This window comes from Gadus morhua, chromosome 12 (genome assembly GCF_902167405.1).
Source record: "Gadus morhua chromosome 12, gadMor3.0, whole genome shotgun sequence".
Lineage (NCBI taxonomy): Eukaryota > Metazoa > Chordata > Actinopteri > Gadiformes > Gadidae > Gadus > Gadus morhua.
Window position 1 is genome coordinate 14,083,828 of NC_044059.1, and position 13,430 is coordinate 14,097,257.

The following is a 13,430-nucleotide window of genomic DNA, read 5'->3' on the forward strand; positions in this document are numbered from 1 at the left end:
TTATATGGTGCTTTCAGATCGCTGGAAATGATGGGGATAACATTTTTTCGCGACGTCAGAAAGTTTGCGTGAACGACACCTCATGACGCTGTTATGAATCTACTTCGGTTCGGCAACTCGGGCCAAATTTTGCCCAGTTGGTGACGTGTGGTTTACTAGTGACGCGCATGAACATGGCGTAACAAGAACGGTTTACTCAAGAAGCACATACAGTATTGACAATACTGTATGTGCTTCTCATAAATAAAAGCAAAAGAAAGGTTATAGGCATCACGGAAATAAAGGCATGCAAACTTGAAACTGATCCTACTAAGTTCTGTTTTACCGGATAAAAAACCCTGCTGTGAAGAACTTTTAGATTCCCAACCGGCTTTTTCCCAAGTGCACATGAACGATCGCTGTCGGGAACACGCGTAAGCGTGAGCGTCATCACTGGCGAGCCGTCTCGTTACAAGTACCCCTGACTGCAGCCCGCAGACGGAGCCCACATGGAGGGGGCGGGCACTCAGTCCACATGGAGGGGGCCGGCACTCCGCCCACATGGAGGGGGCGGGCACTCAGTCCACATGGAGGGGGCGGGCACTCAGTCCACATCGAGACGATTGAGCAGATTTCCGCTGCTCTTGTTAATGCAAGAGTAAACGGTAATACTATGTTAAGCTAGCGGGAGCCCATGCTGTTAATTAAATTATACAAACAGATGGTACGGGAGTATTGTGACTGGGTATCTTTCTTGCTGCGTACCATGGAACTATTATAAAGTTAAGCATAGCCTAAACGACTTGCAAATACATTTTCTCTTGTTTATTTTTTTTTCGCTTAGCTGTTCCACTCATGGACCTATTTAGGTTCTACTTAAGAGTTCACGTTACAACCGTTCGCCGTTGCTCCATGTTTAAATCAGTGCCTTGTTCGTGACCAGTCTCAAATTCACTAACTGAAATAGTGCCCCCTAGTGATTTTTTTTTTTTTACTCAGTATTAATAGGCCTACTATTGCTGTTTTCGCTGGAATTTTTGTATTTCTCTACTGATTGCTTTGACAATGCAACATTAAAAGTTATTAACAGCGACTTCACACAGAAGCTCTGGCTTAGGGCCCCCCACCGCCCTTGGGCCCCTGGGCATGTGCCCGTGCGGTAATCCACCCTTGCCTGTAAACAATGCAACGTGTGCGAACTCCTGTACCCGTCTGTCTGTGAGAGTTACAGGCCCAGTAAGAGCCAAAATAAGATTTGGGGAACTATGAAGACTGGGACCCAAAGGTATGACCTTAACAGATGTAATGTGAGGAATAACGAAGTGACCACATCTAAGGGCAAAAAATGTACCTCAATAGACATAATGAAAAGCTACATGTGTGAAGCACATTAAGTTGCACCAATCACAGGAGCACTAACAACAGTCTTTTTATTCAACAAAACAATTAAAAAATAACAACTACAAAAAATAGATTGTAAACTATTAACATAAAAGATAAATCAATAAAGAGTAGAACAAACAAAGTCTCAACGGGGGGGGCGGGGAACACAATGACGCCTTCCTCAGTGAGGTGGACGCCACTCTCGCTTCACGCTCTGTCGCCCGACATCGCCGTCACCACCGCCATAGCTGCCAAGCGTCGCCATTATGCTGCATCATCAGACTACATTGGAGTCGTGTGGCGCAGGCGTCACGGGGAGGGGGAGGGGGAGAGGTGTTTGACTCAAAAGAGGCAAACACCTTCAGGTTTCTCCTGTTCATCATCTCCACACAAAACAGTTCATAGTCAGTATGTAATCTGAATGAGAATTGGAATGGTTTCCACGTTTCTTCCTCATCCCCGCCGTCATGGGATTTGCGCTGTGTTGATGCTGCCATCTGCTCTTTTCTCTCCCAATGACCTCTGGGAGAGAAACGCTGTCCTTGAAAGACTGTAACTGGCACCATGCTGCTGCCTGAATTGTGTCCTTCAGGACAACATCATCTTCCTTGAAGAAAGAAAAATTATTTGTGTCTGTAGGCCTACTTGACACCCTACTCTCCCAAAACCACAAAATGGTATGCAAACAAAGGCTACTACTACTGATGAGTTTTCAGTGATAAAAAACACTATTCAACTAGTCATCAGACTATTTCATCTGGCTATACATACAACCTCCAGCATTACACACATATTACATACAAGGTTCCCAGGTTCCAGTTCCTGGTCTTCAGTTTTGTCTGGAAATAAAACAGATTGTTGTCTGTAATGTTGAGTAGGCTAATACAATGGAATAATAAAAGTAGGCCCTAGTAGTGCAATAGATCAGCCATGGAGTAGGCTATAACTTGTATATTGATGGTGTCTCTAAAAGTCAAAGAAAACCAGTACTATAAACATAAAAGCAGTTTTCTACAAAAAAACATTGCAGCGTTTCGGTTTGCTATTTTTCGGCTGCTTTGTATAAGATGGCTTGTGCATATACACAATGTAATTAGAATAAAAATAATATTGATATTCGATTTCTGTGGACTCTTATGAACATTTCAAGACCCAACATGAAGTTTCAACTCATTGCTAAGGATATCCACAACGACGATTAAGTAAGAATGCACCAAGGGTGGGGGAGGGTGAGGGGGGCTATTTTGACCTAAGACACAAGGATATATTTGATCTATATTCATTAAACACATTTATTCCACCGAATGGTTGACATTGGTTGACATTCCTGAGATTCTAAGCTTTCAAACGGTGTATGACATGACTATATCACTCAACCTTATGATGCTGAAAATTGACCTAGCATGTTAGGGGGAACATGCTAGGTGTAACTTTCTCGCCGGCGGGATTTGACGATTAAGTAGTTAACAAGACATAATACACAATTGCATGAATATTACTAAATATATTAATCATTTTGACAGTCTCACTTACTTGCATGTTTTAGGCATCACTCGCTCGGGCGGGCACACTCTAATTCCAGGTAATTTCAGGTACATTTCAGCTAATTTCAGGTCAGAAACGGGATCAGAAATGCTGTTTGACCAGTCCTCAATGTGAACTGAGTGGCCGCCCCCTCCATGTGGACTGAGTGCCCGCCCCCTACATGTGGGCGGAGTGCCAGCCCCCTCCATGTTGACTGAGTGCCCGCCCCCTCCATGTGGGCTCCGTCTGCGGGCTGCAGTCAGGGGCTTCTCTCTCGTTATCCCCAGGAGAGTGAACGCGCCTATACAGGATCGCGCGGTTTGGGGGGGGGGGGGGGGGCGTGGTTTAGTTGATGTCACGTCGTGGATACTCCGCCAAGCCCCGCTGTCTTCAGAAGACAGTTAATTCTTACAGATGATCCTGTCTCTCCTCTCTCCTCGTACAGGCGAGCAGAAAAAATGCGACTCCGAGGGCACCACTGTTGTTTACGGTGAAACGCGCCGTACTTTATTTGGGAACACATCTCCCTAAACTACAAAAAGGATTAAAGCGTTACAAGGAGAGCTAGTCGAAGTGGACAGACGGAACCAGACCAGGATCGAGAGACAACCTTCCTGAAGTCCACTCGATGTCCTGTCTCTTGTGACTGCACTTTGATGTGGCCCACGTGACACTCCGGATAGCAGCGAGCTCTTCCACATTGAAAACCTTTATTGCACAGTAAGAAATAACTATTTAAAATAATACCGGATGAAAAAAGTACTCCAGTGAGATTTATCTACCACTCTGACGACGGGATGATTGAAGTTCTTCTCGGGCAGGTGTGACCTGTATGCTTCTCAGCTAGTCATTAATATAGTAGATAATTTATGTGACACGACAGCACCTTACAGTTCTTATATTCGTATGCATGGCTGTCAATGTACTTTTCTGTTATATGACACATGGAAACTCAACAATGTGAACGTGAAGAGTTTGGAAGAGTCCTTGTGCCAAATATTCGCGCCTTCAGCATGTCTACACTTCGCGCATTTAGGTAAATCCACGGGGCTAAGGGGGACGGAACGGGGACGATGCTTGTGTGTTGAATTGCTTCTAATCATCTAACCCTAACTGTAGGCCTACCCATCCGGAAGCACCGCCGCTTCATGCTCCTTTCTCAGCATTTCCAAAAGTGTCCATATAGGCAAGCCCACCGCATGAATTGTTGGCCTTGTTCAGCGGTTCCTCTTGGGGCATAACGTGGAGGCAAAACACGGCTACATGTTTTTGGAAGAACAAGAGCAGAGCCAAACCAGTTTAATTGGATGAATAACCTATTTTCTTTTCAGAGATTACGAGGGGACGGTGGGCAAGAGCAATGCATGTCAGTTTCCAGTCCAACATTTTTCAGGCAAATGATGACTGCAGTGTAGATGCATAATTCCATCTAAATAATAGTTTAAATAGGTATTGGTAGGGTAGCCTAATATTTGTAAGATCGTTGTGAAATGGTATTTGTTTGTCTACTATGTCAGACGTGATACAAAGAAGATATTGATTTTACATAATTTATTAATTTGATTTGGCTGTTTTGATTTCTGTGGTACACTTTCCAGAGAAATGTGTTGTTATTCATGGACGCCCACTCACTCACTCACTCACTCACTCACTTACATTCTCTCTCTAACTCACTCACTGAATTGTTTTGAAACACTGATTTAATAGATGTGTTAAGATGCAACAGGATTACCCCCCTGTCTCCTGCTCTAGCTGTTGGGCAATACTCAAAAGAACATAAAACTTAAGATTTCTAACTTTAGAAAATAATGAGATGTTTAGGAACTAAAAAATAATAAGACAAAACAGGGAGGCATTCAGAGCAAAATAATCAAGACAATAAATATTATGTTCAAAGGGCTTGGGTCGGCAGAGAAGAACATCTTAAAAATAATCGTTCTTTAAAGTATGGCATTGTGGTGAAAAAAGAGCATAATTAACAGATTCATGGTTCGACATAGAGGCATTGAAGTCTATGAATAGGAAAATTAAAGGGGACATATCTGTGGTTCTCAGGTGGAAAGACAAAGTAAATAGTTTCACAAACTTTTCGTCGGTTTTTAGAGACATAGGGGTTGTTGTATGGGAAGGAGTTTTAGCTTTGATGGTCAAGGCTTCACTTTGTAGATTAAAATTCTTATAAAGGACGGGAGGGAAAATTATTCATGTATGTATCTTATATACACATACGTAAGATACATACACGTACTGGTTGACGTATTGCGATATCGTCATGTTGACCAACAGATGGTTAAAACAAATAACAATTAAAATGTAGACCAGATACCTCCGATTTTATAGGCAATTAGAATCAACTATATTCTCTTCTGTTCGGCCCATCCTGTAGAACTCACCACAACGTTAAACACATACATTAATCCACACAATGATAAAATTGGCATGTCGCAATATTAACAGAATTGCAGTATTTAAAGGTCCTATGGCATGCTACTTTATGGATGTTGTTATATAGGTGTGAGTGGGCCCCTAATACAGTATTTGAAAACGTTCAAGAAATTCAGCCTTAGTGCAGAATTACAGCCACTACGAGCCAGTCCCACAATGAGCTTTCCACAACCGTGCCGTTTTTTAGAGGTGGGTCAAGGTGGAGGGTGGGGGTGTGGCCCTGAGCAGCTTTGCGGCCACGGTACTATGCGCTAGCGTTTACAGTGGATGTATCACAATGGCTCTAATTCATAATATCATCCGGAGGCGCACACATATTTTGGCCGTAAATATTCTAGAACACTCTGGGTGCTCCTGCGGGAGTCCTGGAGCTCTATATCTAAATAATGTAATATGATAAATAGAAATCTATATAAAATAATATATATTTCACGTCCAAAAGCTGTGTGCGCCTCCGGATGATATTATGAACCTCAAACGACTGCGTCGGGTTCTCCGACGACTCTGGTTCTTCAACTTCCACGTCAATCTGAGCAGCGACATGGAGGAGAAAGGGATTGTTGCCCGCGATTGTCTCCCGCCGGAGCCCCACTGCCGGGGCACCGGCGTTGGAGCACCAGATCCCCAGGGCACCACCACCGCGGGGCTCCACTGCTGCCGCCCGGCACTGCCATGGGGCTCCACCGCCACCACCCGGCAGCGGAGCTCAGGCGGGAGACAATCACAGGCAACAATCCCGGGCAACAATCACAATCACACCTCCATGTCGCGGTTCAATCTGGACTTCAGGGAGTCAAAGCCAAAGTTCCTTTCCCCCAATTCCTTCTCAACCATGGCCGAGATAACCCCTACTAGAGAGGCCCGACGCAGTCTTTTCACCGAATTGTAGCTTTACGCACCTTATGTTGCATGTTATGCGCCATAACACCAACAGCAGAATGGTTATCCAAATATCAAAGAAGTATACTACACTTGCATTACAGTGTGTGTATATTTCGACACACACACACACACGTGGCGCTCACACAGTCGCTAGCTACTGGGGGACCATAGGCAGGCTAGAGGAACTCGTGTTAATGTTAGAAAACCTCATGAAGTGACATTTTCAAGCCATGCGACCTTTAAGAAATTGCACTACATATCGTGCCAGCAGCAAAATTTGTGCTTCTGCGAATTCTGAGTAGGCCAAAAACATTAATATCTTTTAAATGATGATCTTGGCTTACTCGGCAGAATTAAATTTGTATGCTGTATTAATTCTGTTAATTCAAATTTAAAACGGCCTGCCATAGTGTTGGTTGGCTCACACATATAGCAGCCCATTTCAGAGATCGTGAAGAGGGTCCGCAAGGATGTAACGGGTCTGTAACCCCCTTTCATTGCGTAAACGTGGTACCATAAAGAGCCTGCAGCAGCCTATAGTAGCCTGGGGCTGTTTCCCATTGTGAAGGAATATGCTAAATGGCTGCCCTTTTAAGGACGCTACGTCATAGAACGCCGACAAGCACTGTTCCAATGTTGAGGACACTCAGAAATTTGTGTCCTTTTCGCGTCCTTTATTTTTGAGAATCCCGAGATTTTTCAGGTATGCAAAAATAGATCTTCAACGAGCCAAAATACCCACAATCCTTTGCGTTCACACTCTGAGCGGGATATTTAAAAATAGTGAGATTTCTTTTAAACGTTTTTGCAACGTAATGATAGGCTATATTTATTTTGGATTGATTTGATTTAATATGTAAGTAGGTGGTGTTTAAACAAACTACTGTCGCTAGTAACAAGTTCAACACTTAAAATATTTAACACCAGAGCAATATTTAAAAAGCGGAAGCGCTTCCACACTAGCAAGTCGTTCCAAACTCTAAACGCTACAAACACTAGGCAGCACTCTAGCCTCATCTCCATAGGACGCGACAAGCAAGGAAGTGTTCTAGCAAGACTGCAGCCTTCACTTTGGGAAAAAAGTGTGTGTTAGAGTGTTAGATTTCATCTTTGCTAGGATGTATGAGATTCGTCTTTGGTTTTTCAGCCATGATACCAGTCGTAAGCATTTGAAGAAAGCGATAAAGAGCAAATGAATGGGAGCGTGTAGGTATTTTTCGACGCAAGCTGTTGAAGCTGCAGCCCACATCATATCTATTATCATTGAGTGTTTCATTCCAAAACAATAATAGCCCCAGGTCTGGCAGTGGGTGCTGCAGCGCTCAACTGCACCTTTGTCCTAATTAGAAACCAACGTTCCTCATTAGTATATCATAAAGCATCTCTTCTGGTAGGGTTCATTTAGGCTTGGTGCATTGGATGTGACCTGTAGTGTATATCACTACACAGTAGGGCTGTCAACGAATATTCGAAGTTCGAATATTCGTTCGAAATGTATCCAAAAACGCGAATTCGAACGTGAAAATTAATATTCGAATGTGAAAAAACACTCCTGCGGTACAAGCGCCTCTATCTGCTTTGTGAATGAGCCTCTGTCTGTTCGCGATGTCCCTCATAATATTCGAATGTGAAAAAACACTCCCGCGGTACAAGTGTAACAGACTAGTATTGTGAAGAGCGAATGTATTTTATCCCCTCGGGGTTTCCGTACTTGGATATAGGTATTCCAGCTCGGCTATGCCATTCAATAAGCATCCGAAGTAGAGCTCAGGGAGCTAGTAGTCTGGCTGGTGAAAGCTGCTATAACGCAATGTTCTCGGCAAAGTCCGAGACAGCTTTTTTTTCATGAATCCGAACGGTGCGTAGTGCTGGCCCTTTCGCTGGCATGGTGGAAGACGTAGGCGACATGCATTTTTTTCTTTATCGATTTTAATAGGCCTTCTCGATAAATGGTAAGCAAAGCAAGGAACGTTACCACTAGCATACTTTGTAACATTCAGAAGCGGGCGTCTTCTTCAGATTACTATAGTTTGTGCGCTTGCAGGTGTGGTGGTGAAATGCAAGCGATACAAAGTTGTGGCTTTTCATGATTAGGCCTCCACGTTACTGGGCTGTTTATATGATATATATATATCCCACTAATTTGAACCATGGTTTTGTCGCATTATTGACATATTGACGGCAACTGCGTAAAATAGGCAACCAGATATTCGAATAGTTCGAATTCGTGATTTTTTTCCAAACGAACATTCGAATGTCATTTTTGAGCAATTTTGACAGCCCTACTACACAGAGAGTCTATCTAAAAGCTTTCCATTCTGCTCTCTCTCGCCAACCCTTTTTCAACTAGGGCATCATCATAGTTAAAGCTAAGGCCATGCTCACTGGACGGTGAACACACACAGTGCAAGTACTTAGCTGGATCCTAATGCAAATAAGGTTCAATTTGGCACAGGAAGCCGGAATTATGATTTTATACATCTCATGACATGCTTAGCGCGCTGGTAACACATTGTAGCATGAATAAGCGAGACAATCTGTTATTGTAATATTAATGTATGTGAGTGTGTGTGTGTCTGTATATATGTGTGTGTGTGTATGCCTTAAATTTTCACCATCACTCTGCACGAAAGAAGTATTATGTGACCCTGTCACACCTGCCACTGATCAGCCTGTAGTAGCTTGGGTGTTAGCCTTTATTAGCCTGGTTGTTGGCCTGTAACAGCCTGTAGTAGCCTGGACCATATTGGGCGCAGACTGCAAGCAGTAGTAATTATATGGTGTACTTCTTGATCCTTTAACTATCATTTACAGAAGATTGATAACACCCTTTCTGTTTTTGACCTTGGTTTTTCGATCTGAAACGCTGTGTTGCAAATCACTGCTAAGTAGGAACATTGATTTTTGTAAAATGATCCCAAAACGCGCAATATGATCAACTGTCTTCTCTTATTCATCCTCATTATGATCTCTTCTGTAACCTACTGTTACAGTGGTACTACTCGTTTCAACATGCTGGGATTCCTGGTGTCCGTTTTGCTGATCTTTCATGGTATGTTTTGCGTCCAATATAAACTCAACCTGAGCAGCTCACAACAGATTCACTTTAACCAAATCGGGGCAATTGCTCTGTCGCTAGCTTAGCCACTTTTAAGAGTTTAACACCGTTTTAAACTCAAGAAGTCACGTGACGTCTTAAGCTCCATTGCTGTGTCATATGTACTTGTGGTTTAACCTGCAGCTGTGTTTTACCTTGATCTCAATTGCTGTGTCTTCAGAGAAATTAACATCAGACACTAGCGGGCGTATTTTGTGCGTGTTAGTCTAATCTCGAAACTGACGTGGTTTTAGAGGAGACTAAACCAGTTTGCAGGATGTAACAAGGCTCCATCATAACCGACACACACACACAGAATTAGTTTTATGAATTATTATTAATAGGTATGATACATTTACACTTATTACACCAGGTAGGCCTTCAGTACAATACAGGCTACAATATAGGAGTTGCTTAAAGGTTGTATAGGTGATTTGCTTTTTTGGCCATTTTTGCAAAATTACTTGAAATCCTTATCATAACCCGCTTACAGCCACTGAGTTAGAAGTACTGACATGAAAATTAAACAAGTCAATCATCTGTGGAACGGGCAGGGCTCGAAAAACTCCAGCCAATCATTTCCATTGCCACCGAGTTGCATTGGACAGTAAGTACGTCAATCAAACGGTCGTACTGCACTCCCCCTCCCCCGCGCCCCGCGCGCGACCCCTTCGTGCAGTACTCGTGACCCAGAGCTCGTGACCCAGAGCAAGCTCCTGTTTGTTGTTATCCTGCGGTAGCTACTGGAACTAGTTAATCCACATTTGGACCTAGCAGTAGAAGACAATTTCCATGGCAGACAAGACGCCACCATCCCCACCACCACCACCACCAGCAAAGAGAAGGAAAACTCTTTTTCAGAGAGTAATTGATAATAAAAACGCTGAAAGAGAAAAACTGAAATCAAGAATAATCCTTGGCGCTGCTTTCGAACGTTGGCGGCAACTGAAGGACGAGAAGGGTCTAAAAACCGATGCTTGTGTGGCGGTTGACCTAGTTTCAAAGTTTATACCGTTTATACTCGGTAATACCGGTGTGGAGACGAGTGTATTACTCGGTGTGAAAATGTCCACACCGCGGCAACCCTAGTGAAAACCAGGACTTCCAATACAATTATATGAAACAAACATACATTTTCTAAAAATAGTAATGATTTATGTGACCGTTTAATGTTTATAACATCTGGTCCAACCATTGCAGCGAGAACGTATTCTCAGCAGGGGGTGCTGGGAAAAAAAAAACTCTGCACTAGACTCGCAACTCGTTACATTGATAAAAAAAGATGTATAGCAGCGCAGCTCAATTACACCAGTGCATGCGCGGACAGTTGAAAATCGATCGTTCACATCCAGCTGCTCACAGAACAAGTTTAGCGCACCACCGCTACCCTCACACTTTTTCATATAACCTTTTTTCAGCACTAGGTCATATGAGCATTAAATAAATGCTGCGTCTCAAAATGCCTTGGACAGCAGCGAGGATGACTCGCTTTGCCACGGGCCGAAACAGTTCGGAGCGACCACAGCCAGAGCGAACACAGCGGGGCAGAGGAGTGTCAGGGATAGTCTTTGGTGTACACATCAGTACGGCCTATTTGCACTACTGTTTAGTGGCAATGCAGTGTTTTATTCGATGCCTTTTTATTTTCGTATATTATTTCAATGAATACAATTTATTTATTCATAAAAAACGGATCTGGTCTTCAAATCTTTTTTCCAAATATAGGTCGTCTTACAATGGGGTTTGTGTTTATATTCGGACCAATACGGTACAGCGGGCGCTCACATGACGTTAAGCATTTCCTGGTGCATAATGTGACGCTTCAGAACCTAAAATCCCGTTTCTCCCCGTTGACACGACAACACATAACCGGCGTTTTCAGAAATCTCCACTTTGGCCGGAGTTTTTAGAAATGATCGTTTTCTGTGATAAGACAGGGCCTCGGACAGGGGGTGTTGCAGCACCCCCAGCACTCCTACTTCCCGCGGTACTGGGTGCAACTTACAGCTGAATGTAGTGCCATGTTGTTAAACGAAAACCTACGCTAGCCTGGCTCGCTCTCGCGCATCTCTGTTCGCGCTCGTGCATGATTGCGCGTCCAGGTACTTGGAATGGGTGGAGTCAGAGTCAGCGTTGAAGGAGAGGGGGTAGGACCATTTGAGTTGTGTATTTTCAAAATCTGCTGGCGTTTCGCAAATCACCTACCCAACCTTTAAAGTGCCCAACTAAAACTTGATTGCTTGTATGTAAAAAAAATAAATGAACGCACATCGTAGGATCGTACCATTCAACGAAACATAAAAAGGTCAATGCTTAACTACAATGGTCCTCTCCTTCTCCGAGAATTGAAAGGCATGACATTACCCAAATTACTCGCATAGGCCTATTAGTTTGTCTTCAATAAATTAAGTAATCACGTTTGCATACACACACCAAGAGAAAACAATGACAAGTAATTGATTGACGTAGGTGAGGGCAGATTCCAGACTCAGATTTCCACAAAAAGTAGCCTAGACTATTTCATAATATATGTCAACATTATTAGCGTTTTTATTTATTATAGTTTTATTATGTTAAAGTTCACTTTACATTCCCATTAAGTTTGTGTTGGTAATTATAGCACAAAATGCATCCACCATGAAGTTTAGACTGCATCTGCTCTGGGGTATACTAGAAATCTGAGTATTTCCGGTTTCCAAGCAGTTTAAACCGAGTCAGCTAGGTATCAGCTGATCCTGTACGAGTCGTTACACAGCAATCACGTTCAACCTTGTGCGCAGCTGCGTGTTAAACTCCAAAACCTCTGTTTTAAGGAGTTCGGTTTTAAAGCGCAGCAATGCTAACTGACAGAGCAATTGGCCCATTCAGTTTGCCTTTTGCAACACAACAAAACTAAAGTAACACAAATATATATTGATTGCTGGAAATATTTGATTGAGCTTTTTCCCCAAGAACCTTTTCAAAAGTATATATATCTTGTTTTAAAATATACATTTATGCAGTTAAAACTAAAGAGCAAATTTGTGTGAGATCTATGGAATGTGTGAGTTTAATAAAGAAAAACGGGTATTGTGTCAATATAATTAGAATGTACAATCATTATTGAATTTCTGGATTTATTTTACAGCCTTTGAAAGCCTGCTATTATTTCAGCTATTGTGGATTATACTGTAATGTAAGATGGCGTTTTTGTACATGGATTGGTTTATTGCCCATTGATACTTGACTTTCTGTGGAAGCTACTCATCCACCTACCAGAGTTCCTTCCACCTCTGATATATACTTAACTTCCCGCTTGGCTATCTTGTTGACTCAACCAAATGATATAGTGTAGCAAACTTATGTCAATGACACAGTGTTAGAGAATAAGTATTGAAGAGATTTCCCCATTGCATAGTTCTGCTGCCAATATGAGAACAGCAAAGCACCCTGGTCATCTTAGGATCCCCGATACCTCTTGTATAAGCTGTTTCCCTTCTCTTTTTAATAGGAGAGGAAAAACAGAATGAGAGATAGTCTCCTTTTCAGTTGGGGGGGAAACTGCATTGGAAAGACCATGAATATGGCTACACTCTTTAAGGGAACAGAAAATGCTCAAACATCCCGATTTATTTTTGTATGAACGCAATTATTCTACAGAACAATGTTGTTTTCCAGTGTTAGGGTGCACTCACACTAGGCCCTCTGGCCGTGGCCGTGGCCGTTTTCACACCTAACCGTGCTCAAATCTGCCAGTGTGAGTGTGGCCAGTCTGGCCAGGCCAGGCCAATTTGGCCACTTGGGAGAGGTGTGCTGCTATGGTACGGGCCACTACGGTACAGATGCTAATGAGCCGACACGCGCACACGCACGGCTACGCAACCTGAGCTGGATGACGTATAGTCCATGCGACGACCACGGACATAATAAAGGCGACGAGCCTTCTTTCCCAGTAAACGGTAAACATCTATCCAAATAAGCAACAGACTCAGCAAAGTGCGAACTGTGTTCTCTTTGTTGTTGTCCATTGTTGTTAAAACTCTGACTGGCGGCAGACTTTATTATGGTCCATGCAGCGGACGCTTGGTGATGACGTGTTACTTACGACGTGATGACGTATGTACAAGCGCCTACCGTGGCC

The 13,430-nt window shown here is 43.0% G+C and overlaps 1 protein-coding gene and 1 long non-coding RNA gene across 4 annotated transcripts in view; one reads left to right on the plus strand and one right to left on the minus strand.

Moving 5' to 3' along the window:
• Positions 1–1,420: 1,420 nt before the first annotated feature.
• LOC115555923 (uncharacterized) lies at positions 1,421–3,057 on the minus strand. The gene is made up of 3 exons (XR_003978913.1): positions 2,896–3,057; positions 2,164–2,201; positions 1,421–1,969 (listed from the first exon to the last, which is right to left on the minus strand). It is a non-coding gene; the product is annotated as an uncharacterized LOC115555923 (long non-coding RNA).
• A 165-nt stretch (positions 3,058–3,222) lies between these two features.
• The window catches only part of lepr (leptin receptor), a 64,443-nt gene continuing 54,235 nt past the window's right edge, over positions 3,223–13,430 (plus strand). Inside the window, exons 1-2 of one of the 3 annotated variants that reach the window (XM_030372791.1) lie at positions 3,223–3,606; positions 9,207–9,265. In XM_030372791.1, the coding sequence (XP_030228651.1) occupies positions 9,226–9,265 (40 nt within the window). In that variant the 5' untranslated portion in view covers positions 3,223–3,606; positions 9,207–9,225. Of the gene's footprint in view, positions 3,607–3,662; positions 3,923–9,206; positions 9,266–13,430 lie in introns of those variants that run through there. The other 2 variants (XM_030372790.1, XM_030372792.1) reach the window with 2 other exon arrangements.